The sequence below is a fragment of the Rhynchophorus ferrugineus genome, unplaced genomic scaffold, assembly GCF_030347505.1.
Source record: "Rhynchophorus ferrugineus isolate W39M unplaced genomic scaffold, kcgeb_rfMv2 rfM1, whole genome shotgun sequence".
Taxonomy (NCBI): domain Eukaryota; kingdom Metazoa; phylum Arthropoda; class Insecta; order Coleoptera; family Curculionidae; genus Rhynchophorus; species Rhynchophorus ferrugineus.
In genome coordinates this window covers 31880777-31906437 of record NW_027472580.1, presented here as the reverse complement: position 1 = coordinate 31906437, position 25661 = coordinate 31880777, and the positions used below count along the sequence as shown (strand labels likewise).

The following is a 25661-nucleotide window of genomic DNA, read 5'->3' as shown; positions in this document are numbered from 1 at the left end:
AGGTGTTGCGTGCCATTGTTGATGCTCCGTACTATATTTCAAATAAAGTGATACAACGCGATATTCCTCTAGAACCTATAACGAGTGTAATCCAACGTGTTTGTGTGAAGTACTTCGAAAGAGTGTCAGTGCATCCCAATGTACTCGCTAATCAGCTAAATATGCGACGTGATAGTGAAGTGCGTAGACTAAAACGTTTAACACCACCTGATCTGATTACTGGACATATGTAGAGTTTAGAATAAGCATTAGAATAAGTCTAATTAATTAAGATAATATTTTATACAGAAGATTGCTTATTGAAGTGATTTTCTACATGCCATGTATATATAATATAAACAGAAGAAATACTTATTGCCAATAGGGCAGATTGTGGACTCACGAAGAGTAATAAAAAAAAAAAAAAAAAAAAAAAAAAAAAAAGAAAAGTCCCACAATTCATTGCCTTCCAACTCTTTTGGTCCTCCAGGTCACCCTTGGTCATTGAGATCTAAATCATCACTACATCTAACCAAAACCGACATTTTTATATGAGATAGAGTAGACTCATCATAAATTTATAAAAGTGCTTGATGCGTTGATGCAACAGATTTCTTCAAATAAAACAGCGAAAGCAATGAATATCGATAAAGCCATTTTGAGCACTGCATAATTAATGTCTGTATATACTGATTAATTCGATAATACTGAATGGAAATTGTTAATTTATATAAAGAAATATGAAAACCATCGAATTTAGCAGTTAGGTTAAATTGTTTGCTTCGATACTCTGATTTTCACCAGTAGATATCGATGATTAAATTACACGAAAGCATCTAATAACAATATAAAGTAATGTAGAGGAGATAATCAATCCCTCTGCCTCAGATGCTATAACTGTAACAACCTGAGTTTTAAAAAGATCTAGAAATTTAACTTGGAAAGGAGGTATTAGCCTAAATCAATTAATGTGTCATAGTACAATTATTTATTTTGGAACCTTCAATCAAAGTAATTTTTATAAATTATTCCTAAACCTATTTCATGAAAATAAAATCATTATTATAGTCACACCTAAATTTTTTAATGGAGTATTATATGAAATTAGAACGTAATTATATTAATCATAAGTCAACCATCTTTCCCTTTACAGTCAACCATAGCGGCAAAATATCCTGACTAACCATAATTTTGTTCTAATCCCTCCAGCAAATACGCGGAAGCAGCAGTCGGCATTGACTACGGTAAATATTTAATGAGGAAACATTAGCGAAATAAACGACAGCGTTCACAACACGCCACGTCGGTCGGCTGTCTGTTTGCTTTTTTAATATAAAAGCATTTAATTAAAAATAAAAAAGCTGCGCTGAAAATCTACCACTAATTAAAATTTTCAGATTAAATAGGGATATATTTTTTCTTCGAATTTATACCCAGCGTTTACTTTAACAAATTTTGTTAGAACGATATCCAGTTATAAACGGACTTTAAAAAAAAGAAACAATGGATAAAATGCTTTATTTCAGAAATTATCACTATAAAGAGTTGAATTTATAAAATAGTATAAAGTATAACACGCGATGAGACCTGTGTTCGCCGAACCATATAATTTTCTATTTCATTCCAACTATGAGTTTACAGTTGTTTTAAAGAAACAACTTTTCTAATTTGTGATTAGAAAAATTATTAATGAATTAGATATGTGTTTCGATATGATTGTTGAGTTGTTAAAGAGTGAAAACAATATTGCAAATGAAATACAATTTATTTGCTGTCTTCTTTGCGTAAATTAATGCACAAGGGCGAGTTTTTAAATATTTTTTTAAAGTTTCCTTTTTACCAACGAGGGTTTATCTGGACTAGACCTACTGTCTAACGTGGGCACCGAACAACGGTCCTCGGCATCAAACCTGCCGATTGGCCAGTGACCAACTTTAGATACCATCCCAGATGAAATCCGGTCTCACCATGTCTGATTATTGGCGTGATTGGGATGGTTATACCTTGTCGGATTTTCCACTGTTGCTATAAAGACATTTGCAATTACAATCACAAACATAAAGTACATCCATGCACCAGCAGGACTTGAACCCGCGACTATCGCAACAGTAGGAGAACCGTCCTGTCGCCTTGACCACCCCACCAACGAAACTGGCAAAGACGAGTTTATTTAAATGATTCATATACAAATTAAATGCAATAAAAGATACTAAATCAATGAAATAATTACGGTAGTAGTTGAGAAGGCTGATTCAAGACCTTTTTCTGTATCCCGATTCGTTCAGAATTTTAAAGAGAGAAAGACTCTTCCTGCTCACGCCGACGAAACTCGCGCGTTACGGACTCTCAAGGTATGCTATAAAATTCCACGATCTCGGCCTTCTTGAAGTTTAAGGTTATAGCTCAACGAGCCCATTAGACACAATTTTTGCTAGACACGTGTTTTCTGTTTGCTCGGTGTCTTCTTATATTGGCCTAACTTCTTTAGAGATTTGGCCCAATATCAAGTTATAACTCTTTTCACATGATACAAATATTACAAAAACAGTTAAATAATCTATCAAATTAGACCGCCAAAACTATATAAAAGGAAAAGTTTTATAATTTTCGTAAAATTAAAATTCAAAAACTTTCTTATTTTTATAAACAAATGTAATTAACATACGTCTCAACAGTGTTTGTTATTAGGATATCGACTGCGTCTTACCTTGTATGCATCAATGACAAGAATATTACGCTATTGCTATATCTGTACTATGTTGCACGACAAGAAAACTCTGTGCTCGTTTGATCTAAAACTAGTAAGACCTTTTGTTGCTTTGGAGTGATCAATTAACCAAATACTAGCCTGTTTTGAAAATTATTCAGATTACCTAGAGTTAAAATTTCTAAAGATGGAAGATCCTAACCACTGGTGACTTTCTTGTTTTTATCAAGACTGTAAATTTGCATTGATACTCGTTCCAAAGGTTTCCAAGGTCAATGTGGTTCCTCCAAGCCGTTCTTTGTTATTTATATCAAATCCACCACTTAAATATCACTAGTACCTAAACCAACAAGATTTGGATGGGCTTCACAGCGGATTTCTTCAAATAAAACAAAAAGAAAAGCAACTAATGTGGAAAATGCAATTTTGACCATTCCATAAATAACATCTGATCAGGAAAACGTTAGCACCATCGAATTTAATAGATGTTTATATTGATAATTCGTGTTTTCACCAATAGATATCGCTATTCAAAATGCATGCAAGCACCTAATATTGCCTGCTTAATAAGAGCGAAAGCCTGTATGATCTTTTCGCCTTACATTTATTTAATCTTATTCCATATAAGTTGACTTTCAATACATAAGACACATATACCCTTAAATATGTCTTTAAAAGTTTATACTACAAGCGTAAGTGCAAATTTGTCAAATAGCTGATCTGCAGCCGGCAAACGCCTTAAAAATGACAAAAATGAAATAGTTCTGCAAAAGTATACATCAAAATCTAGGGAAACATTAAATGAATGTACTACTCTTGATGTTTATATACTGTTAATAAAGCCAAATTTCGACAAATAATAATCTCAACCATCGATTTTATCGATCACCATCTATCTATAAAAATGTATATTGGACAAATATAAGTTTTTTCATGAATATAATTTCCAATGTGAGAAATATAATAATATCAGCTCTTCCGAAACATATTTTTTACTGTTCATCTTTGTGCGATGTATTTTATTCATACAATTCAAATATTTCATGTAATTTGGTTATAATAAAATGGATTTTTTATTAGAATCTAATTGAGAAATGCCGTATTTTACTTTTTAAACTAGTCGATAAAAAATGTGTCTAAAATATAACTCTTCTAAAATATAACCATGTACACATGACAAGAATTGTTGTTCATTTTCTTGAGAGTCTCTTGTTTGAAAATAATGGTATTATTCTATGATTTTTTTCTGACCTGCTTTCCAATAGATAATCTAAACATAACGCATGATGACCATGGTGTCTGTTAGATTCTTCATTATAAACTGGAGAAGGGCTCTCAACAAGGCGCGATACGATAATAATCCCGTATCTTTAAACATTTGTTAATACTCGGGTCCTTTAGTTCAACGCGGTACATTTGGTTCCATGGACTTTTCGTAAAACTGCAATAACATGCTGCAGACTGTAGAGTGACTACAGTTGACGTTAGTAGAGTCCATTAAGAATGCTTTAACACATTTTAACACTTCGCTAATTTCTTAGGAAGCCAATAAACAAATTAACGGTAAATACCTTCAACGGCACCAGTCTAATGTATATATACATTTCTAAATATATTTTTAAAATTTTGAACACTTTAAAATAGGTACTTTCCTATTCGGTTCAGGGTATATTTATATTTATACTAATTTTAGTTAATATCTTATATAAAATGAGACCGAGCTACTAAAAGTCGTCTGATTTCTCAAGACAGACAATTTATAACTATAATTCAAATCGAGTTTAGTATTCCGGGGCACGTCACTTTTAGATGATAAATTGTCTGAAAGTGATAAAATACGAAAAGAAAGATCACAAGATAGCTATTGTATAAGATAAATGAAATATGTTTCCTATTTCGAAATTGCCTAAGCTTCCTGTTAGGTGAAATGCACGAAATTCTTACATAACGTGTTAAAATCAAATTATATTACACTCATGTAGATTTCGTGTTTTTTTTTTGCAAAAAGTTAAAATGAAAACTCCGTCAATTTAGTGTTAGATTATTAATTTGTAACTCGCTCCCAATTAAACGAATCTTGAAGATAGACTATGTGAACGATGGCCTAAGCAAAATTGGAAGTTACTTCGTAACCATGGATGAGACTTAAATCTCAACTATGACACTGTATCAAAACAAAATATAAATGAGCGGTATTTGAGTACTTGGGCAGCAAAGTTTCGATCATTTAATACTTGTTGTCCAAAACCAGGCAAGAAAATGTTAGCATCAATTTTTTGGGACTCAAATTATATTAGTGGATTAATGTTTTAAATTACAAAGCAATTAACTATAATATTATATTAAAATGTAGAAAAATAATGTCCACTAAACGATAATAATAGATAATCTTCGGGACTATTCCAGGGATACATTCATAAATTAGAAACGAGGTCACCTGGATAAATATATTAAAATAAATACAGAGTATATTAAATAAAAATATTATTTAGCGATGAGACAAACTTATTAAACAACCAAAGATAATCAATTTTGTAAGCAACTGCAAGAGATACGAAAAATAATATTAATCTTCTTGAAACTAAATCTAAATCTTATTCTTATATATAATATATTGGTTTGGTACCAAACGACTGTGGACATTTTACTTTGCCCTAACCGTCCATTTAACACATTATTCGACAATTCCAACGTTATTGCTTTTATACGAGTATAGTCTATATAATAATTCACTCCACCAAGTTTATAACTAGTAATAAAAATCACTTGGATCGGAGTTTTATCTCTCGAAGTAATATCTACAAAGTTTTTGAATATTAATCAATTCTTGTTTCATATCAGGTACCCCAATATTCACGGAGAAGGAAATATGACGAAAAATATAGGTTTGTAATTACATATTGTATTTATTGGTTTATTCGTAAAATATATCCAGCTGATAATCACAATAACAGCAAATGAAGACATTCTATGTATGTGAGCCATCTAAAAAAACCTTAAATATGGCTAAATATTGTTAAAATAGTATTCCTTATTTAGATTTAAAGGTTATATTAGTTCATATTACTTCATGTACGTCTTAAACTTCTCATATGTTCTTCTGAAGTTCAAAAATTGAATTATTTCGTAATAGTAACACCATAATGTTGCCGTCATTGAGTGAGATATTGCGAGATCCCTATAAAATAAGCCTCGCTACTAAAAATAGTCTACAAAAAACCCACCAGTATCAGTTAATCAGTGTACTCAATCCGAGATGCCGATATTCAAAGACATACGCTCTTAGTAACGTATTACCGAATATTTTCAATCTACATACAAAATTTATTAAAAACAAACTAAAACTAGTTAGTCACACAAGTATAGTAGTATAGTCACAAGAAGATCAATTTTTTATATATATTATTTTTAATTAAAGTTAATTAAAGTTGAAGAACTGACTGAGAGTTGAAGACTGAACAAGACTTCACTTTTCTTCTATTTAGCGACCGATTTTTAAAAACCTTTGGTTGTCAGCTGCCACTCTGTATTTATTTTATCATTATCATCAGTCCGTAGCTGGTGTTGATAAAAAATGTCTACTTCTCAACCAATACGCTGCTATAAGAGTTCGAAAACTATTCATTAAATCCTCCACAGAGGTACCGACAGCAACTGTCCTGGTCTCGAACAATGTTAGTTTTCTATTTTTCGGATCTCTTTCTACGAAAAAAGCACTTATTAAAAGTGCTTTTTTTCGAAGCTGTTAAATGCACTGCGTCTTAAACCCAAAACGTCGATTTTGAAACAAATCTGTGAGAAATTAATTTACCTTAATTCACCTAGTAATCTTGAGTTTCGATTTGTGCCTATGTACTGATTATAACTTCAATGACCACCACTATGACCTGGGAGAGAAACATGTAGAATTTATCTTAAGCATAGCATTTTAAAAAGACCTCAAGTTTACTATGAGATGCTGTAAAAGTGTACAAGCCTTGAAGCCATACAGAAGCACTAGAATTATAAGTATCAGAAAGAGGAGAATTGTAGTCTAGATTGTAATAATTCATCTCTTCCACATTTCAGTAAACATATCGCTCTCAATGAACGCTATATCTGTTTTTAAAAGCTTATCGTACAATTGCATTGCAGAGACGATATATCCTTGACAAACACCGGTTTAGCGATTAGAATTTATAATTCATTAATTTAGAGCACAAAAAGTAATTATTAAACTTTCTGTGCGGAAAATGTACAACTTCCAAAGCTACCCACAGTGAAGGTACTGACCTAGTACCCCTTTAGTACTTTAGTACTGACCCCTTTAGTACACTGGTACATAGCCAAAAGCCGAATAAAAATCAGTAAAAATGACATTCGCACGATTTTTACATCAAACACATCTTCTATAAACTGGCGAAGTACGAAAACCGTATCTACACAACAGCAATTCAGTATAAGCTCATCGAATATTAAAAATAATAAATTAATGCTGTTTCAGGTAACAAATCAGCGGCCACACCATCACAGTAGGTTTCACTTTATGACTTTAGTTCCTTTACTAAAACTAAAAATATTATGGATCGTTAAATTATGAAATATGAAAGGATTTTTAAATATATTCGAACATACGAACACCATTCACTCTTAACATAAGCGACCAAATGGATATACCTGTCCCATTCGGACCGTATACCCTATATGAAATAGAATTAGTAATCAATGACCAAATTTTGGTCACTCCAGATTCCAACTGAGCTACTCCAATCGGCCTTTAGTGGTTGTTCACCACAAACTGTAAACTTCTGTCCAAATTCTAGTAAAGTATGTTAGTTTCCTGCAACTTCAGTCTACATTTGGTGGCCTTACATACTGAACTTTGAGTCTTCTGCTGCGAATCGAGAGTCTAAGAGTGTTTCTTTGGTTTTGAAAACTTGATTGTCTCCTAATTGGAATAATATATAGTTAGAGGTCTTTGAGTACCTTCATTCCACCTTTTGCGACCTTACAGCTTCACTTGCGATACCTGTGCCTACACTCCACTTAAATACACATATAGGAATATTTCTAGTAATTATTTTAACTGCGATGTTAATGGAAGAAATAAACTAGTAACAAATCTAAACTTCTATATTAAATTACGATAAATAAAGATAAAAATATATACAAATTATTTCAAAAAAAGATGATTAAAAAATCCAAGAGGTTAACAAGGTTATGTATTAAATGACCTCATATGATTATCATATTACATACACATTCTTTCAAAATTAAACAATTATTAATTTTGTGGGCATCAATGGGCCCTTTAGATTTTAAAATCAAAACGATAATCAACGTCTAACGTCACTCGACGTTGCCTAGAAATGCACGAAATTTAGTTCGACAATTTCCATTTAATTTTCACTTAACCAAAACTTATTATAAATGGAGACGACTAGCTCAAATCCAATTTAAATAGCTGCTAATAACAATGGAAGTTCATTATAGATTTAATGGAATGATTAATGGTGGTGCAGCAAATTGCAAAATTTACTATCCAAATAAATACAGTAATTAGTAAAAACTGAAAAGAAAATCAAATTTAGTCTTGTACTTGTACGAAATAAATGGGATCGTTTTAGTGTATGACTTAATGTAAATAATGAGATTGACAAAAGCTACCAAGTGAGAAAATCTACAGCAAATAATTGGAAATGAACGAATAATTTCATTGGTGGATTTCATTAAAGTGAACAAATCAGGCCTATCAACCTGATTAGGCACACCTCGAATTAGGCATCCTGTTTGTGAAAATCTTAATTAAATCCCTACACGTCCACAGATCCCGGTATTAAACAAACTACGACAGTTCCAGTCGTAACCCAGGGTCTCTGTCGCCCGCAAAACAAACATATCCCGAACCTGAAGCGACATCAGCCGAAGACCATTTGGTTCTAGCTGGTCATTCTAGTAAACGAAAAAAAAATTTTCATTGGTAGAAAGTATTTACCGAAGGAAGCTGCCAAGTAAAACTGATATAATATGAATCAGAGGCCTTTTGAGCGGGGGATTCCAAGTTCTTCCTTATGCTACATATTCACAAATCAATCATAATCTTCGAAAACAATGAACAGTATTATTGAACAATTTTCATATTATAACATGAAATAAATTTGCTGTAAAACCTAAATCTTACATCTATTATATCGTTATGATTATTTACAAACCAAATTTAATAAATATAACGTCCGAATATCAGAATTCGAGAGGATGTCCTGCCTATTTTTAGATTTTATCAACATAGTAATTATTTTCCAGAAAAACGCTGTTTCGTGCTTTAACATAATTAAACGGCACGAAATTTTGAACAGGGATAAGTGGTCCTGATTTAAAGTTACCGAGTATAGAACTTTTTTCATTTTTAAGCAAGTAATTAATTCATGAGACATTAAGGGCTTCGTAAATAAATACTAAACTGATACATCCAATTTTATCTTAAGATCCCCTAAAAAGTATTGCTGATACTATTTTATTGAAATATTAATAATAGAGTAAAAAGAAAAAAATATTCAGATTAAGATATTTAAGGAAATATATTAAAAAAATAAACTCAAATTCCTTTCGAGGCTTTCCAAAAAGGAAATCTAAAGGAACTCTTCATAGAGATCTTTACCCATTACAAGTGATGAGTTTGAAATAAAGATTTAAAAAGTATATGATAATCAGTTCTATGTTGCAAAATGTTTAATTATGTGGAAAGGGAACTTTTAACAATACATTTTAATGAACCCATCTAATGCTAAAATAAAACAACATACCCATCACATAATGTACAATAGGTACAATATTTTTGCAGCATAAAGCCTCTAATTTTAAAAACTGAAATTATATTATTATATACATAGAATAATTTAAAATTATTTCACACTTGTATGTTTTTTAAACAAGACCTAATATTTTTTGTTAGTTACAGCAGCCGGAAGTCGATGGTCAGGAACACTGTCGGAGATTTAGAATCGAAAATGGTGACTCCCCAGGAGAAAAAGACGAGGTAAGATACATATTCTAGAAAAATTTACATTACTTTTCATAAGGTTAACTTTTGAACTTGAATTTGATTATTTTTTCTAACATTTTTAAGTCTCCTTTTTACCAACTAATTATTTATCTGGACTATACCTACCGCTTAACGTGGGCTAGGACACGCGGTCTTATCCAGCCAGGCTGCTAGCAGGACTGAATATTTTTGTACGCTTTTTCACTCTTGCCAAATAGATAAACATAATTAGAAACAATCACACGCATACATTTACAACCATGACCTGGCAGGGGTGAAACTCTTGACGACAACAGTAGGAGGACCATCCTGTCGCCTTAACCACAATTGCTACCAAGTCAATTTGATTATTAAATTTGTTAGAATATACAATTTCACCAAAATTACATCCTACATATCTGTTTTATAGATCATAAAACTTCCGCCAGGTTTGGTTATTTCTCTTGATTATTTCTTGTTGATTCAAGTTAGTTGTGAGATTTAGGCGTGGCGAAGACTCCGATGTGGATCAAACCTGTGTAGATGCTAAGCTACAACTATATTTGAATGAATGATATGATCCATAGTTTCTATAAACAAAACGGCATGAACAGTCACCGACTTCAAAGTGATTAGTTGATGGTAGTTAAAATAATGTTATAAATAGATAAATAGGTTTAGGTAGGTATTAAGCTAAATTGTGTGTATATAGTAGAATATGAAATACGTGTAGTAGATAGGTTAAATAAGTTTTTGTTTATTTTTATTTAATTATTACAACGAATCTTATGTACATATTTTGTTTTTTTCTGTTAAAACAAAATATGTACATAATATTCTTATATGTTTTGTGTTGTTTTGTTAGGTTTTTTTTACATTTTAGTGAGTTCCTTATTTATTTATTGAAGTCGGTTCAATTTTTTTGTCAAAAATAAATTTTTTAAAAGCATTCCCGAAATAACTTCACTTTTTCTGTTGAAATGCTTTCTTCCTTCGGAAGGAAATATATGTCTTTATATATTATTAGATGTATATATTAAAAAAACCAAACGCATAGAAATAGATCGAACCATTTAGACACTAAGGGTCCTTATCGGTCTCTCCATCCATAACCGCAACCCTTAATATTTAACAGATAGCAAATCACCTTTGTGACAGCGACAATCAGTTCACATCACGTCCAAATAATGGAACATAATATTAATGTGTCAAAAATATCTTAACAAAAAACAATACAGATTTTTAAAGCTCTATAAACATTTCTAATAGAAGGCCGTGTAAACAGTTGAAAAAGTATAATTAACAGCTCCTATTTGCATTTTTAGTCATTATAAGTCATTATATTAATTATTATTGAATCAATAATTATTGGTTGTATTTACTACCTAATATACTTGACTAGTGCTTTGAGCATTTACTTACGAAACTTGAGATAAATTAATTTGAAATTAATCCTAAAAATTCACAGAAAAATCTTAAATAATGATGTAATATTATTTACGATTACCAATATTATAATGTTATACTGATTATTCAGCAAGAATTTCTTTCTGAGTTGTCCTATATTCTCCAGATGTCAATTTCCTCATATACCTTAAAATTTAAATTTGATTCCTTAATATTAATTCCTTGAACCTGAAGAAGATGTTTGTCAGAAGTCAGAAATCAAAATGTCGGAGAAAAGTATCTTCTTGTTGAAAGAGAAGACGGGCAGATGTATATTTTTATATTTTCGAATTTAATTGTATCTTTTGATAAAGCGTACATATTAATCTGTTGTCATTAGTAAAAATACACGAAACTCTTTATGGTCTTATAACATTTATAATAGATTTTAACACAAAAGGCCTTCGTGCAGATGATATTCTTAAAAATGTATGCAAAAGCATTGATTTAACTCACTATTGGGTTAAAATGTATGGGGAATGTAGTAAGGAATGAAACAAAGTCGTTTGCTAATGTCTAGACGGGGTAATTAAGGAAATATATAGCAAAGCATGTTTATTTTATATATTTTTAGAATTTGGAGACCAATGGTACCCCTAGTCTGGCATATTTACTTATTTCTGACATTCAGAATCATCCTCAATATCTTATTTTGGAACGCTTACTATTTTATATCTCGGTTTGAGACAATGAAGCTATGCATGCAAACTATATAAGAAACCACAATATCTACACAGAAGAGAGACCAAGTACAATTCTAAGTGGCTCGCTGCATTTGGTCTCACCATTTTAAATGACAATTGAAGTGAAGCATATAGAATTAAAGTATATATAGCTCTAAGCGTATGTTTATAATTGTATGTGTAGAATTTAAAGCTTCCCAAATTGAACTACTTGAATGTTTAAACAATTTTAAAGTTTGAGAAGGAAGACAGCGATATTAAGTACCGGAACGAGTACTGACCAACTGAATTAATGTCTTAGTTGGGCAAAAATTCTCAACTTGGATTTTACATAATTATTAAGAATTCACATAAGTGAATAATATTTTCGACTCATTTCTTTTTTTTTAGATCAGTTCAGAATACGCGGTACCCGCATCTAAACCAACATTTAACATATAACTCTGAAAGATTACCATTAATTAAAAATTCATTAAGGAAATCTCCGTCATCGTTTTTGTTCACTAAAAAAAATTCCCGAAAGCAAGGTTCGTTTTCTCTTCTTTTTTCTCTAATTAATTTTTCCAGCGGCGAACTTTTAAATGAAGCTGTCGGATTAAGGTGTTGCTGCCATTTTAATAAACGGATTAGAAATTTGTTTCCCGTCCGACAAACTAGCTTGACAGCTTACATTTGGGATAAACTTCAAAATTCAGTTCATTTGTATTTGTCATGTGGTTTTGATCAAATTTTTAGAGTTCGCTAATATTATAAAAGGCCTGTATGTGTTGTATGTATATTTATACATGACAGTTAACATTAATATATCAGTACTTGAAACAAAAGTTAATTATATACCAAATTTAATTTATCTGAAAACTTTCTCGATTTAACGACAAAAAATTTCAAGTTGTTGGAACTACTGCACATACAATGCTGGTAATCCTTGAACCTATATATTAATGTCCGTAATTTTGCCTTCTTTTTTGAAGACGACGGGGGAATAGGGATAGTAAACTCGAGGCCAATTCTACTCGGGAGTTTTTTCTAGCGTTAGAAACTATCGTCTGAAAACAGTCGAAACAGTCGATAGTTGCAAAACAATGAAAACAGTCGATAGTCAAAAAAGTACCGACTGAAAAGAGTAATTACTATCAGTAGTTGCTATATAGTAATTACTATTTTCAGGCAAATGCAGAGCTCGACTGTTTTTCTTTCAATTCGTGATGTCAGACGAAGATGTACGTATTCTCTCCTGTATAAATTGTAAGAGAGGGAAGGACGGAGATAATTGCTTGGGGCAGTTAATTTTATATGTGTTTATATTTTCCAAAGTTGTATAAGCGACAGAGATGTATAAATTCGTTCACGAACTAACTTGAAAAAAGAGAATGAAAAATGTAATTACTGAATACTATTATAATAATTATACATAGCGTGCAAATTATAATTTAATTTTAAACGAAGTTGAAATATTTTTATATTTGAATGTTCTGTGGGTCTGTAAAAAAAATGGAATTTTTCGATGGAATGGAATAATACCCCACAAATTTTTTATTGTATTTTAATGTGTTAATTGCTATTTTTAAATAATATACTATAATAAATATAGACAATATAACAGAACTTAACCTAAAACTTAATAGAAACAAAACCAAAAAACTAAAGATGTGTAATAAACATATATACTATATAAAAACTAAACATATACATAATCATAGAAAAAGAGCTAATCCATGATAACTAAAAATGATCTGAATGAAATAAATGTTTTATTTATTATTGAACGGATATATTTTTTAACAAAAATCGAGAGAGTAATCGAAGTATTACCTATTATTGCCATAAAAACAGTTAAATTATTTTATTATTTATCCTTCCCAATTTTAATCTTTTTACCCTATTACATAAACAATCCTGAAAAAAAAAATAAAAAAAAATATTCATGAATGATATGATCTTTTTGTCTGCTATTTCATTCTATTTCAATTTATGGTCATTTAAAATCATTTTGTGGATTTTTTAAATATTTTCGTCGGTAACAACCTCTTTTGGGCCTTCACTGCGTTGGCCGTTTTCGGCGCTCATTTCACCACGTCTAAACTTAGCATACCAATCCTTGATGGTTGATTTTCCTAGGACAGTGTTCGAAAACTCGCCATCAAGCTAAGTTTTTGCTGCAACTGTGTTTTCTTTTCCCTTCAAAAAGCAATAATTTATCAACACGCTAAATTCCTTTTTATCGATTTTTTCACAATAACAAAAGCTGCTTCACTCAAAATGCTATAACTCACTATCTAATGATCCGACAGCTGTCAAATTTTTACACGCATATTTTTAGAGGTTAGAGGTTTTCAGGGTTAGAGCTAACTAAAAAAATATAGGTTTATTTCTAATAGCGCCATCTACGTGCCAGACCGGGACTATTCAATTGACCTGTAAGTGATGAAATAAATAGATTTGTAAGTGCTAATATAAAATCAGTTTTTTAATAATATAAAGTATATATAAATATCGGCAAAAAAACAGTGAAATGGTCGTTCGGAAAATGTAGCTATTCCTTCGCATGCGTATTTGTCAGTCCGGAAATATTAATGGACATTACTAGATTTTTGTCTAATTTCACTATCTCGCGATAAGGCACATAAAATCAAAACCAATTAGTTTTGCAGACAATCAATTTTTACATATCACGGTAGTAATTTCTTGTATATGAATGTAAAATCTTGTATGAAATTACAGTGACAATAATCAAATGAAATATTTTATTATATTTTTGTTTAATTATTCACTTCCAAAGCTGCAAAAGAGATAGTTCGAATATGTTTAGGGCCTAATTTCATTTTAGTCGTCATGAATTTCACAGTTAAAAGAGAATAATTGAAAAATGATATAATAATAGATTTACTGGATTATTCGATAGTATCCGTATTTTATTTAAAACCTCTGTGAGAATATCCCGCATCTATATTGTTCATTTCGCGTTAATTTGGAAACAGATGTGTCGATGCATTACCTTTGAAAATTTTAAATCAATTCAACTATAAATTTTAATACGGATACATGAACCACTGTTCGCGCAAAAATAAAATAGCTCTCGAAATATGAGATGTAGTCACTATAAACTGTAAATATCCAATAGTAAACTATAAAATATTACGGCTGGTTAGGTATCCCAGGAGGTTTATTCCATTACATTTGCTATTGAATATAAAATGCGAGCATAAATCCATTGTGAATCAGGCGTCATTTTCCTTTATAAATATAAATAATATTATTGCTTTGTTTTAGGTTTTGTTCATTTAAAATCGAAACAAAATTGTAAATGACCACTTATGCTTATAAATAAAAAAGATATCTGAGTTCTAAAAACTGAAAGAATAAAATTATATGGTACAGAGCTCGTACTATTCTTAACATTTAAAATGTTTTCACCGACCTTACTTTCGTAATGTGATCCTAACAATAATTTTAATTATCTTCAAACAATACGTAAAAAAGAATCGCTTTGATATAACAAAAAATTCTACGTACAGAGTAATTAAAGCTATTGAATTACTACTGTTTATTTTGTAACGAAAATAAAAGGTATTATCTTATCTTAAAAATCGAAGAAAAACATTTATTTTGTCTCCCCAAAAATAATTTGTCATCAAAGTTCAGGTCGCGCTTGATAGTTTTATACAATTTTATATAATTTTACATACATGTTCAGACAAGCACACCTAAACTCTTTTCCTTTATAGACCCACTTATATTTAATTTCGCGTTGGGAACTATTGTTACGAATCACTTACGATTCGGGACGGAACGGAATTAATAAGACCAGTCATAGCTTTAGAACAAAAAGGAAACTTTATCTAGATCGCTGGCCTTTTATACATTTTTGAACAGCCTCGATACAAATTACAGCGCCCTCTACTAGTTGTTCTTCTTCTTTTCTACATAGGCCCTTGTATTGACATAAATCATTTATTTAACAAATATCAGCTCAAAAAAACTATCAACTGTTTAGTAATTGATTACTTTTTACTATCGAGTCTTTCAGTCGCTATTTTCAGTTCGACTATTTTGTCTTAATGTTGCTAGTGTTGCTTTACTTCTAAGGAAAGTTCAAGTTTTGCGGATGACAAAGATCCTGGGGTATGATCCTGAGAACTTCATACTGAGCATATTCGTAAAACTTTTCGCTTATCAGATGCTTAGCTCGAGATGTTCACGTTCCTCATAAACCATTGGAGTATTGAGTAACAGGCTGACTTTTTTGGATTTGAATACTTGGAATAATGCAAGTTGTCGCTTAAAGATATTTCTGTTTATTATAGAAATAGTTTTGATTAACAATAAATAAAACCATTATTTTATTTAAAAAGGGTGCAGTTGTTAAATAATTGACAAAGGTTGATTAAAAAAAACAATATATATATAGAAGTCATTTCCTCATTCCTCTTTACAATCGAACTCGAAAATGTTATTCTTTTGAACAAAATTACAGCAATTATCTCTTTCCTTTTCTTTCCCAAAAAAAGTTCGAAAAGGAATACGTACATCTCCGTCACACTTATGGCACCGTTGATATAAAACATTTCTTAGAATGAGGTAGAACCAAACCAATTATTCTATAATATTTTGCCATTATTACTTTCCAAATATTAATATACAATGAAAGATATTTGCCATCACATCACTATCCCATTCATTTTTTCATACCACCACTTGACAGTTCAAAATTCTTTAATTTTCTCCTTCTTAACAAATACGGGAAGGAATTTGTACATCACCAAGAATAATCTAATGAAATAAAACCCACTAAGTAATTTCTTAGATTCACCATTTTACTTAAAATTTATCTGATATTCAAATAGATTTAAATTTTGTTAAGTTTATTTATATACATATTATTTATAATGTGCTAGAAGCAATAGCAATAATTAAATTAATCAATCAGTCATTAAATGAGTCATACGCATATTCAAAGATTTCCAAGCTCTTATAATAAAACAAAGATACTTATCCATAACCAGAAAAAAATAGAAAAACAAGATAACGACGTAATTTTGAACGTATTAAATAGATATACTACCAACTGTGGGAAATAATGTTTTTAGAATCACTTTATTTATTAAATTATTACTTATATATATTTGTTTGTGATTTATACCATTTTGCGAGAGTCAACTTTTGTTATTGTTAAAAAAAATGGGTAAAAAGGAATTTCGCGTGTTGATAAAATATTGCTCTTTGAAAGGAAAAAATACAGTTAAAGCGAAAACCATCAAGGATTGGTATGCTGACTTTAGACGTGGTGAAATGATCACCAAAGATGGTGAATGCAGTGGACACCCAAAGGAGATTGTTACCGACGAAAGCATTTAAAAAATCTACAAAATGATTTTAAATTACCGTAAATTGAAACTGAATGAAATAGCAGATATCTACAGATATCAACTGAATGTGTACATCATCAATATTTGGGCATGAGAAAGCTCTGTGCAAAGTGGCTGCCGCGCGAGCTCACTTTTGATCATAAACAACGACGAGTTGATGATTCGGAGCAATGTTTGAAAATGATCAAGCGTAATAAACCCAAGTGTTTGCATCCATATCTGACAATGGATGAAACATGGCTCCATTATTTCACTCCGAAGTCCAATCGACAGTCATCCGAGTGGACTGCACATTATGAACCCGCTCCAAAGCGTGGGAAAACGCAACACTCGGCTAGCAAGTTTATGGCGTCTGTATTTTAGTATGCGCATGGAATAATCTTCATTGGCTATCTTGAAAAAGGAAAGACCACCAAGAGCGACTATTACATAGGGTTATTAGACCATTTGAAGGACGAAATCGCCGAAAAAACGGCCGCTTTTGGAGAAAAAGAAAGTGCTGCTTCACCAAGACAATGCACCGTGTCACAAGTCAGTAAGAACATTCGTAAAAATCCATAAATTGATCTTCAAATTACTTTCTCATCCACCGTATTCTCCAAACTTGGCTCCCAGCGACTATTTCCTGTTCTCAGATCTGAAAAGAGTGCTGGCCGGAAAGTATTTTGAAGCAAACGACAAATCATACTACAAAAATGGTATCGAAAAGTTGGAGGGTCGGTATAATCAGTGTATCACCCTTGAAGGGAATTATGTTGAATAAAAAAAATAATTTTGCTAAAAAAATGTGTTTTACTATGGTAGGCCGGGGACTTTTCAATTGACGTGTGGTGTTAAGTGAACGCAATTAAAATATAATCTAAAGGTGATCAGGGCTACATACTAATTTATCTATTGACCTTCTCAATATCATATTTAGCTTGGTGTTTTTAGTTTTAGTAACTATACAATTAATAGATGCCATAAGATCCCATAAGCGATGGTAATACAACTACACATATGATATGATCGGCTATATTGCTTCAGTTTTTAAGCTTTAATAGAGTAGTTGAAACATTATATACATCTTTCTTGTGCATATGCATAAACATTCTTTTTTGACTATCAGGTCACACTAAAAGATTTGGAACTTTGGAAGTTCTAAGAATATTATATGTACATATAACAAGCTTTCATATATTGTGAGACTTATTTACTTCAGTAGATTGAAACAACTTCTTTCTGTAACAAATTAAATTAAAAGGATAATATAATAAAATCTTTAAAATATGGAGAAACTATCTCTGGACTGTTTAATTTTAATTACCACTCAGTAAATCATACCACATGAACATATTATAATTGCTAATGATAATAAACTTTAATAATGATAGTAAACTTTAAATAAAAATTGTCATATTTGCTCTTTTACAGATGTTCGGTTCTCCCAGCACGCCTGTCTTGGAAAATCCTGAATATCAAACACGATGGTACTTTAAATATTTTCTTGGAAAATGTAAGTACACCACACAACATTTTTATATGATAGATTATTTTTAAATTCAATGTTAAAAATACTGGAATTTTTAATCCGTACGAAATAATCAAAAGCATATTTTCATAGTATTTCATCATATAGAAATACATTTTCATAACGAATATAAAATTACGTTCAGTATGAAAAACAATTTTGAGAATTTATATTTTCTGAATGAATTGAATGAATATGTTATTAAAAAGTCATTTGACTTTTACGTAAAGATGTATGTATTCAATTACCATACGTGCTGTAACATCTGCCAGGAACTGTAGACTTGAACGGCTTTTGTTCGTTGTCAAAGTTGGAACATTATTAAAACAACTATCCCAAAACCGTATCTTTTGACATGACATCCTTGCCCAAATACGACCAAGTTTCAAACAATTTTAAATGAGACCAAATACGTAACTCCTATATGTGGCACCTAACATGTTTTCATCTAATATAATTTCGATTCATTTAGTATGTAAAAATAATTGAATGGTATAGAATCAGTATTGCGAATTTATATTATTTTTATCAAGAAATTCCACACTCTTGATATTGAGTAATCAGTATCAGTACAACCAATCCTATAAATAATATAGGAATGTCTCACATTTCAATTACGTGTAGCTTTATTTAAATCACAACTAACATCAAAGTGGTTTTTTATCAAAATTCTTTGCTATGTGGCATTCCAAATAATGATTCTATTAGCATTTTTGAAAATAAAATTATTTTTATTTATAAAAATGTTTGTGATTTTCACACCTTGATAGACTTATATATCTCTTTGAAAATGTCAAGTTTCGTGCCCGAAAACGTGCATTTGCGGTGGGCATTACTTTTCTTATTTAATCAAAAGAAAAAATCCTCTGAAACCCATCGTTTGCTGATGGAAATTTACAGCGAGCATCCTCTAATCTTAAAAACACGTCTTTAAAACTGGTGATTTCGATATGCAAGGCAAAGAACGTTCTGGTAGACCGAAAAAGTTTGAACATACGAAACTGCAATTATTAAAGTTATTGGATGAAGACCCATCCCAAACTCAAAAACAATTGCCAGCAGCACTAAATGTGGCTCAAAAAACATTTAGCGACCAATTACGGGAAAATCCAAAGGATAGGAAGATCAGTTGAATTCCAACTTGCCGAAAAGGCGATATTTAACACCTTAAACAATTTCACACACGCACATCATATAATTCCAAACGAACAATTCGTTTTCCGTGCTAAACATTCATGCCTTCATCAAGCTGGCCGCGTCGCAGCAACTATCCACCACGCAATGATAAAAGGTCGAAAAACAGGAGCCATATTGTTAGATGTCTCCAAAGCTTTCGACCAAGTATGGAACCACGGCCTAATATTTAAAGCTAAAAAAATAGGTCTACCGAATGACCTAATATCCTTGATAGCTTCATACTTGGATGGTAGGTCCTATCAGGTGAGGATCGGTAACGCAGTCTCCTCTCGTAAACAAATCTCCGCAGGAGTATCGCAAGGCGCTCCATTAGCGCCAGCCCTATTCAACCTTTATATGGCTGATTTCCCGCCCTACAAACTTACCCACACAGCATTTTATGCAGATGATACCGCTTTCTTCACAACCGGTTACTGTCCCGACGTAATACGCAAATAGACTCCAAGTACAACTGAACCAAGAGATAGCGTGGTACAAATTCTGGCGGTTTCAAATTAACCTGAGCAAAATTCAGGCTATTCTGGTCCACCGCAAGAAGGAGTTTCGCGCCTATCGTCTCCAAATCGATTAAGTCCCTATCCCTTGGCTCCAGAAAGTTTTATACCTCGGTCTCCAGTTCGACCGCAAATTTCAATGGTCTGCCCAAATCCAGTATATCCAGCCATTTACAAAGAAAATGGCGTGCACAGCCTTTTATTACCTCTACACTGCAGAAAAAGCAAACTCCCAATCCAACAGAAAGCGACTCTGTATAAAATGCTAGTCCATCCAATCTGCCCCAATGGAGCACAGGTATAGTACAGATATGTCTCGGAGAGACAACTTGAAGTGCTCCAAGTGTTCCAATCCAAAAAAGTCCCTGCGTTACTCAGAGCCCCATGGTTTATGAGGAACCTCAGCAATCACCTCGAATCAGGCTTCCCGTTTGTGAAAAATTTCACAAACATGCTCAGTATGAGGTTCTCCATAGGAACCTTAGCACACGATAACACCTTAAAAAAATCCCTACCCATCCACAAACCTCGGCAATAAACAAACTACGGCAGTCCCAGTCGTAACCCCAGGGTCTCTATCGCCCGCAAAACAAACATATCCCGAACCTGAAGCGACATCAGCCGAAGACCATTTGGTTCTAGCTGGCCGATCTAGAAAACGAAAAAAAAACATCAGTTGAATGACAGACAAATGGAAATTCAAAAATCTTCTGTGAAATGCTGCTTTAAAGGTATGAACGAAAGTTATTTCTGCATCGAATAGTGACAATTGTGGATTATATAAGTGGATTTATTTTTAAAACCTTGACGAAGCCGGCCCATCGACTCCGATGCCCAATCGTTTTGATCGCAAGACAATGTTCTGTGTTTGGTGAAATCAGAGTGGAGTAGTATATTACGAACTGTTGAAACCTGGTAAAATAGTGAACGCTACGGACATAGAATGATCAATTAAAACCGTGAATTGATTCAAAAGCGTCTAGAAGACATAGTAAAGTGAATTTACAGCACGAAAACACGCGGTTTCATAAAGCAAAAACGGAAAATCAAGGAAGCGTTGAAAATAATGGGAAGAGATATATTATGGCACCCGCCGTACTCCCTAGGCCTTGCCCCGCCCGACTCTCAACTTTCGTATCAATTGTATACGCAGAGCAGCACTTTTTGATTAAAAGGCAAACATTTTTTTTTGGTATGGTATCCATACTTTTTCTGAAACATGAACAAAATACATAGAATCAAATGGCCAATATTTTGTATAAATGAATTTTTCAATTTTTATGAAAATTATTTAGATTTTTCTGAAAAAAAAACAGTAACTATGTACAACTAGAAGAATTGTTTGACAAATATTAATTTTAAGCACTTCCAATTTTATTTTTTACAAACTTTTTTTAACGGTGAGAAAAATTCCAACATGTAATATAATGATACAAAGAATAGACCTATTTTTACAGCGAAACAGAAATAATATTAGGTACTGGAGTGCATAACAACCATATACATAATTTTGTTCAAAAAGAGTAAAGAAAATTTTTCTTGAACCTCTGAATTATCCACACGTATGTATTACATCACAACGATATCAATATGTCAAACACAGAGCTTCTAAGGGTAAAATTAAAAAGTTACAGCATAAAGGCCGATGCTTGTTTGATGTGATATAATAGGGATGCTGATCGTTTTTACATCAACGAAACTATATACAGGTATCTTATTTCCATTGTAATTTTAGAATAAAAAAAATTAACTGTAACGACGTAATATGTTGTGAAATGTACAAAAGTTTCAAACGTTGTTAGGTAGAATTACAACAAATCCGATAGTAATTGATCTCAAAAAACAACGATGACAGAAATAACGATAATAAATACCCAATTAAATATAAAACAAACATATTTCTTCGTCGTGAAATAATTTCTGAAAATGGTCAGTGGAATAAAGTTTCTAAATTTAGACATTTCGTTTATAAAACAATATTTAATTCCATGTCCTCTCACTAAAATTTTAAACTACAAATCGGTTTTCTAGCGTACTATTACGATGTTTGTTGAATAATATTAAATCTAAACATCTAAAAAGAAAATAGTCTGAAAGATTAATGTTAAAAATAATATCTGCAACATTCCCCGGATTATATTTTTTTAATATGGCTTGATACCTTTCAAGATTGACTATTAAAGTTTAACCCATTTGTACGAATATCTTTGGACTAAGATATTTAATTTTCTCTATTTGGCTTTCACCAAAATGGACACTTATTGTCTCTATATAAAAATACGAAGTTCCTTTACATATGCTGTTACATTGCACTATAAAAATCGTTTTATCGTTCACTATAAATTTATTCTGTTTGCAATTTATCTTATGAGGCTTGTGCCAATTATTCGCCCCAGATATGGAACGATAACTCTTGTTTTTTATGAAAATAATGCTTTCATATCCACTCAGGTATTTTTGGATTTTTCAACTTTTTATAAAAAAACTCAACCACCACCTCACAAAAAATCTATTCGCCTGATTTAGCTTCGTCAGATTTATTGGCTGTTTCTTAAGCTCGAAAGAATCTCTCAATTTCCCAATTTAAATTCAATTGGAAATATTTGAATATCAAAAAACGAATTCAACAAATGTAGCAAAAACTGATGGATGAAAAATATACAAAAAATGTGTTTTATGTTATTTAAAATTGATAAAGTAGCTTTTCAGTATTATTTACAATTTTCACAATACTTGACTGGCAAAAACTTTGTATGCTGAAAATGTCTCCAGAGACAGTTAGAGTAAAGTATATTGTTACGACGCAACTGTAGTTATTTATATTTAAGGAAGTCGTTTAAATTTAAGTTACGAAAATTGTAATATTTTTTCTTTCGTACAGGTTAGGGATCTAATTTATTAGACCATTTAACTGTTGTTCGTAATATTTATAACTTTTGAAAAGAATTGTGACTTGAAACAAACTAAAATATGGTATAATAACGCATGGTATCGAATGTCTGGTGATACGTCAACCAAGAAAGGGTTATCCCATCGGCTCGTTGTCGAATGTTTCGTATAATGGGGTTTCAACTGCCGAGGATAAATAACGCGTATCAAAACTTATACCATATGGAGCTTATAACCATAAATATCAAGAAGATCTGAGATCATCGAATTCATAGGTACAGAAAAGGGTTTCATGTAACAGAATTTTTAAGCAATTGCAAGAATTTATAAGAAAAAATTACGGAACAATTGAACCAGAAACAGTAAAATATCGAAAAACAAAAGAAATATCAGAATCAGAATGAATCAAAAATTCGCATCGTGTTTATAATACTCAGTTGGGTCCAATGATTCAGTATTATCTAAAACCAGGCATACAATTTATTAAGTCATTTCCATCTAATTTATAATTCTTTTCACCATAACGTACCTATTAAACATCTTTAAATGTATATTGTTTATATTATTGATTTAAATAAGCAGCTTTTCTTTGGGTGCTAATTTACACAAAGAAGAGAGTTAAGATTGATTAGTAAATAAGTTAAGATTGTGATTATTTTTCAACAATTTCTCTGCATAAATAAATAACTGTAATTTTTATTTCAGTGCATCAAAACTACGTGGGTTTGGATAACGATAAATCGCCATTTTTTCTTAGCATCGTGCTAAACGAAGACAACAACAGCTGTGTGCCACTATACAGAGCAATATTGTTTCGAAAAACGGTAGTTCTCTATAATACTGACCAGTAAGTAACCTATATAGCTAATCTCCACCATTGCTTACAGGGTGCTCAAAAACTATCCCTTCCGATACCGCAAAATAAAATGATGACAGTGAAGCAGATATTATCAAAATTTCCTAATATAGATAGAGCAGAGAAAGGACCCAAGGAGATCTTTTCACCGGACATTCAGAAAGACTTGCTCTTGTTGGAAGAACAGGAAGGATCGGTGAATTTTAAATTTGGTGTTATTTATATGAAACAAGGTCAAACTAGCGATGATGAAATTTTGAGCAATGGTAAGCAATGATATAAAATCACCTGAATAATGTAAGGTCGAATATTTTTCTAGAAGTATAATGCCTAAATATAAGAGGATAAGTTAAAAAATAATTCACGCATTGTTGCATTACATGAACAACTTGAAATGAAAAATTATTGGATAACGTGTAAAATGATAAGTTATCGTGTTACCCCTAACAGGTTTTACTTGCAACATATTTTTCATCGTTTCTTTCTTACCCCAATTTCAACATTCTTCCAATTATAGGTCAAATGTCTGATACAACTGGAATAGGGCGTGGTCAATATATGTATCTGATTTTAGTTACCCCAACCTACTAAATTTTCTTAGTTGCTGGACATGAAATACCAAAGATGGAATATTTTGAGTAACTGCTGTTGCACCAACTTAATATCTAATAGGGGAAGATATCACTTAGCTGAAAAGTGTTTTATTCTTCATTTCAAATCTCAAGTACAGAACATCTTTTTATGTTGACCGTTATCATAATTATCATAAATTATTTTATTATTTTATTTTACTACTTATTTTAACTTAGTTTTATCCTAGCTTTTACCCAATTAACAGGTCAATTGAAAATCATCTGCAAACACTGCTCCGAATCATCAACTCGTTGTTTTTGGGCAAAAGTCAGCTTGCTCGGCACCCACTTTGCACGGAACTTTCTGATATCCAAATATTCGTAAATGATATAATGTACACGTTCAGTTGATATCTTTAGTGCCTGCTATTTCATTAAATTTCAATATACGGTCATTCAAAATCATTTTGTTACTGCGTTCACCGTCTTCGGTGCTCATTTCACCACGTCTAAACTTAGCATACCAATCCTTGATGGTTGATTATCCTGAGGCAGTGCAGTGGGAAACTCGGCATCAAGCCAAGTGTTTGCTTCAACTGCAGTTTTTCCCTTCAAAAAGCAATATTTTAACACGCGAAATTCCTTTTTATCCATTTTATTAACAATAACAGAAGCTGCTTCAATCAAAATGCTATAATTTACAAACTAATGATCGGACAGCTGTCAAATTTATACACGCATCTTTTGAGGCTTAGGGCTAACTAAAAAACATATGGATTTAATTTCAGTAGCGCCATCTATGTGTCATACCTTGGATTTTTCAATTGACCTGTTATGCTATAGATTCTAACCTCTTAGTAAATTACTGTCTTCTTCTTTTCGAAGAACCCCAAGGCATATAATTAAAAATTCAATCATTTCAACTTCACAAAACTAAAGGCTGGATTGATAACCAAAACCTT

General features: G+C 31.7%; 1 protein-coding gene across 2 annotated transcripts in view; it reads left to right on the top strand.

Moving 5' to 3' along the window:
• Positions 1–25661, top strand: part of LOC143206694 (GTPase-activating Rap/Ran-GAP domain-like protein 3) — a 221983-nt gene that overhangs the window by 133933 nt on the left and 62389 nt on the right. Inside the window, exons 4-7 of one of the 2 annotated variants that reach the window (XM_076419361.1) lie at positions 9618–9701; positions 18595–18676; positions 23977–24095; positions 24159–24393. In XM_076419361.1, coding sequence (XP_076275476.1) covers positions 9618–9701; positions 18595–18676; positions 23977–24095; positions 24159–24393 — 520 coding nt within the window. The remainder of the gene's footprint in view (positions 1–9617; positions 9702–18594; positions 18677–23976; positions 24096–24158; positions 24394–25661) is intronic. The other variant, XM_076419360.1, reaches the window with a different exon arrangement.